Source organism: Maylandia zebra, unplaced genomic scaffold (genome assembly GCF_041146795.1).
Source record: "Maylandia zebra isolate NMK-2024a unplaced genomic scaffold, Mzebra_GT3a scaffold02, whole genome shotgun sequence".
NCBI classification, from domain to species: Eukaryota; Metazoa; Chordata; class Actinopteri; order Cichliformes; family Cichlidae; genus Maylandia; species Maylandia zebra.
In genome coordinates, this window is record NW_027490032.1 from 205,702 (window position 1) to 209,918 (window position 4,217).

Below are 4,217 nucleotides of genomic sequence, written 5' to 3' on the forward strand. Positions count from 1 at the left end.
TTTTTAAGTAAAATCATTCACGTTTTCATTCAAGTTGTAGTGAAATGAATAAAAATCAGCATGTTGAGGATCATCTAGCATGTGTAATATTTTGGCATGCTGTGGTGTTCCTGCTGCCTTCTGCATGCTAAATGTGACGCTGCAGTTAACTGTAGTTGTGTTTGTGAGTTGACACGTCGACTTTAATCTCTCAGATTTCCACATGTCAAACGTGCACATAGACTAGGAGGAACTTTACATCTTAGACATTTTACATCTTTAAAGTGCTCTCAGAAATTTCTCTTCCTCTTGCTCTGCAGAACTGAAAATCTTTGTTTGAAATACAAAAGTCATTCTCTCAGTTCTTTAAAGCGTTAAGTCTAACTTTATTGTCCTTCATGTCACGGTGGACCATCTTTGCTCCTGTCCTTCATGGATTCTCTGATATTCATCCTGATTTTGACTCTGATTTCTGGGTATTCAGGTGAGTGAAGCGGTTAGCCTTTTCATGCATAGCGGTCACTACAGTGGACAGCTATTCAAAGGCTGTTTTCTTGTATTTGTGCCAGTGTTGATAGTATACTTGCACATAAACCACTGCAGTAGACACTGATGTGTTTTTCCATACACATCAGTTGTGCACCTTTTTTATGCCTAAAGATGAATAAAAATACTTATGAAAAACATCCTGATTGAGGTTGTCATAATTCATGCATGCCAGGATTAAAGACAAAAGTCAATATGTGGGCAGTCTTTTAATGCTGTGTTTGTCTGAGTAAAGGGTGAATGTTTACTATAGCAGGTATCTGTTACTGTTAAAGTAACTGTAATAGCAGTGCTTTGAAGAAAGACGGCCTTAGGATGTTAAAGAGGTGTTGTTGGTGGCATATGTTACAGAATACTCAGACCTTTATTAGCCTGTTTGGCTTTTTCTGCTGATTTATTGATTTAGATGAACTAAAGGGCCAGATGAATTGCTGAGGTCCTGTATCAGGTCTTTTCTGCATCTTTTCTTTACTGCTCACATTTACTAACTATATGATATTCAGACACTGTTCATCTCCTGCAAACAGTTTTTTTAGGCTGCTTCTTTTTTTGTCCTCCGTTGGTCCAGTTTCGCTCTGCGTCATTGCAAAATCCTATTTTATGTCTATGAAACTGTTACATTTGGAATTTTTAGTAGAATAAAATATTGTCTAAGAATATTAATATAATATTAATTCATCCCTTCAGTCAGGTGGCTCTTTATGCTTGAATGATTCATAGATCAGTGTTAAGTGGTTAAAACAAAAAGAAAAGAAAAAGAAAAAGAGCATCTGACTGAAAATGGTCAGGTAAAAGGACTGGACTGAAAATAAATGGAAAATCAGCAGATGTCCAAAGAAACACTTTGAAAGCCATTTTTCAGAAGACCACTTTAACAAATTCTAAGAAAGTAAATTGGAAGTAAAATATAAAGAAATGAGGGATGACTCAAGAGTTTTGCATAGTATCCATCTTTTATATACAGTTGGTAGATGTAGGCAGGAGTGGGCTCAGACCAGCCAAATGGTGGCTTGTTTCCATTCATCCGGTGGAATAAAAATAACAGAGGAAACATGAAACACTGTTTCTGACTGACTGATTGGATCAGCGGATTGCAGCACGCCTCCAGAGTTTCTCAGTGCCCACCTTCAGAAATGCAAACAGAGAGGGGAGGAAACAGAACTGTGTATGTGTGTGGACAAACACACACGTTCTGACGTGTAGATGAGTCATTATGTTGCTTGTGTTGTTTTTGTTCTTTGCCATAAAGAGTTCATTTCTTTCTAGGTTTTCTTTACCTCTTACCTTTGTAGCTAACACCTTTACCGTCAGATATATCATTACTAATTGAATGTTGTGTTAAATCTCTGCTGGGAGAGAAGTTGTTGCTGAGTGTGGATTAAAGTTTACATTAAATGTGCTTAGTGATTATTTTCAGTTTGTTTTACTGCAGGTTAAGATTTTTTGAGCAGATGTTCATTCCTACAATGCGTGCTCTTCTACAGCCTGTTGAAACGACTTCTGCCCAAATGTTCTGTGGTTTCATTTCAGCTGCCACAGCTCGTCTGACTGTGAGTCCCAGCAGCTCTCAGCTGTTTAAAGATGATTTTGTGTCTCTGAGCTGTGAGGAGGACGACAGCTCTGCTGGATGGACTCTGAGGAGGAACACAAGCAGAGAAACAAGGAGTCAGTGTGGAGATGAGTTTGGAAGATTAGATGGTTCTTCCTGCGTCATCAGCCACATCGTTCTACTGGACAGTGGAGTTTACTGGTGTGAGTCCAGAGAGGGTGCCATCAGTAACATGGTTAACCTGACAGTCGCTGGTGAGCTGAGTGTGTGGAGTTAGTGTTGATGAAGCTGTGTGTAAATGGATGAAATGCTGTAGTTTGTCTCTGTGCTCAGATAAATCAGTGATCCTGCAGAGTCCTGTCCTCCCTGTGATGGAGGGAGATGACGTCACTCTGCTCTGTAAAACAAAGACCACTCCCTCCAACCTCCCAGCTGCTTTCTATAAAGATGGCTCCCTCATCAGGAAGCAGCCTACAGGTCACATGACCATCCAGCATGTTTCCAGGTCTGATGAAGGCCTCTACAAGTGTGACATCAGCGGTCATGGAGAGTCTCCATCCAGCTGGATCACTGTCACAGGTGACACACTCACCTGTCTGTGTTTCTGCAGCTTTCAACATTCACAATGTGACGACAACTTAATGACTGTGTTTGCTTTATTTTAGAGAAACACACCACCACACCTCCCCCTACATCCACACCTCCCCCTACATCCACACCTCCCCCTACATCCACACCTCCCCCTACATACACACTTCCACCTACATCCACACTTCCACCTACATCTGGACTTTCACTTACATCGTCCTCTGCATCATTCGTCCCTGGTCTTCTTCCTGTCTTGCTGACTGTTGCATCAGCCTGTGCTGCGATGCTGAGATGACACGATTACAGGAAACTCAAAGGTGAGATTCAGACTTCCGGATTTTACGTCGTTTTAAACTTTATATTTACCACAGTTCAAAATTTTCTTCAATATTTAATTTCTTAAATAATTTTTAAAAAATTGTGGTTTGTTTCAGATAAACAAGAAGGAGCTGGATGAGACAACATCACCAGTGTCATCATGCATTTTCACCGTCTATGAGGACATTTTTATCAATGACATTATTATTACTGTTTCTCTCGATTGCAGAGACTCGTTTCTTAAAATGATGTCTCCTAAAACTTTCTACACAAGTTCACAACTACACAGCCACTTCCAACAAAACCTCCATTTACCAGGTTAAAAGCAAACTTTGCCTAAATATATCACATAAAGCCCTCAAAACACACTGGAGTTCCCCACCCCTGCTCTTTGACTGTTTTCTGCAGGGGTGGGGAACTCCAGGGCTCGAGGACCAGTGTCCTGCACGTTTTAGATGTGTCCTTGATCCAACACAGTCTTCAAGTTCTCCACAGGCCTAGTAATGAACTAATCCTTTGAATCAAGTGTGTTGACCCAGGGTGAGATCCAAAACCTGCAAGACATCAGCCCTCGACTCCTGGAGTTCGACGCCTGTGCTTTTCTGTGTGCAAAACCAACACCATGGGGATCCCCCACCCTCAGCTCTCAGGTTTATTCCAGTGTTTCATTTTTTCCAGGGCAAATCTGTTTCACCAAGATCAAAGATAATCTTCATAAACTGAAAATTCAGATGAATTAAATCTCACATAAACATATTTTAATCCATCCATCCATTCTCTTCCACTCATCCTTGTCAGGATTGTAAGGATGGCTGCAGCCTATCCCAGCCACCAGGGTGGGAGGCGGGGTACACCCTTGCCAGTCTGTCACAGTGCCAACACAGAGACAGACAACTATTTACACCTATGGGTAATTTAGATTCACCAGTTGACCTAACTCCACTAACTGCATGTCTTTAGACCAGGGGAGGGAGCCAGAGTGCCCAGAGAGAACCCACACAGACACATGCAAACTCCACACAGAGAGGCCGTGGCATGATGGTGAAGTTAAATGCACGACCTTCCTTCTGTGAGGCAACAGTGCTAACCACCACATATTTAACCTGCGAGGAAAGTGAGAGCATTTTCACATCACAGCAGAAACATCTGGACCTGCATCCTGATGCTGTTCGTGGATATCCTGAAGACCGATAACGAGGCTCCTCCAGAAAAGTTCAAATAATTTGCTTCAATATCG

The 4,217-nt window shown here is 41.6% G+C and overlaps 1 protein-coding gene across 1 annotated transcript; it reads left to right on the forward strand.

Moving 5' to 3' along the window:
• Nucleotides 1-379: 379 nt before the first annotated feature.
• On the forward strand, nt 380-3,332 carry LOC143415714 (Fc receptor-like protein 5). The gene is made up of 5 exons (XM_076881107.1): nt 380-463; nt 2,056-2,328; nt 2,408-2,653; nt 2,740-2,979; nt 3,097-3,332. Exons 1-4 carry the CDS (start codon nt 412-414, stop codon nt 2,955-2,957), a joined length of 789 nt encoding a protein of 262 aa, XP_076737222.1. The 5' UTR covers nt 380-411; the 3' UTR covers nt 2,958-2,979; nt 3,097-3,332.
• Nucleotides 3,333-4,217: the final 885 nt, after the last annotated feature.

Excerpts from the sequence above, each read along its gene's own strand:
- LOC143415714 (XM_076881107.1), top strand. The coding sequence starts at position 412 with ATGGATTCTCTGATATTCATCCTGATTTTGACTCTGATTTCTGGGTAT. Across the intron at positions 464-2,055 it reads TCTGATTTCTGGGTATTCAG|CTGCCACAGCTCGTCTGACT; the intron begins GTGAGTGAAGCG and ends GTTTCATTTCAG. Across the intron at positions 2,329-2,407 it reads GGTTAACCTGACAGTCGCTG|ATAAATCAGTGATCCTGCAG; the intron begins GTGAGCTGAGTG and ends CTCTGTGCTCAG.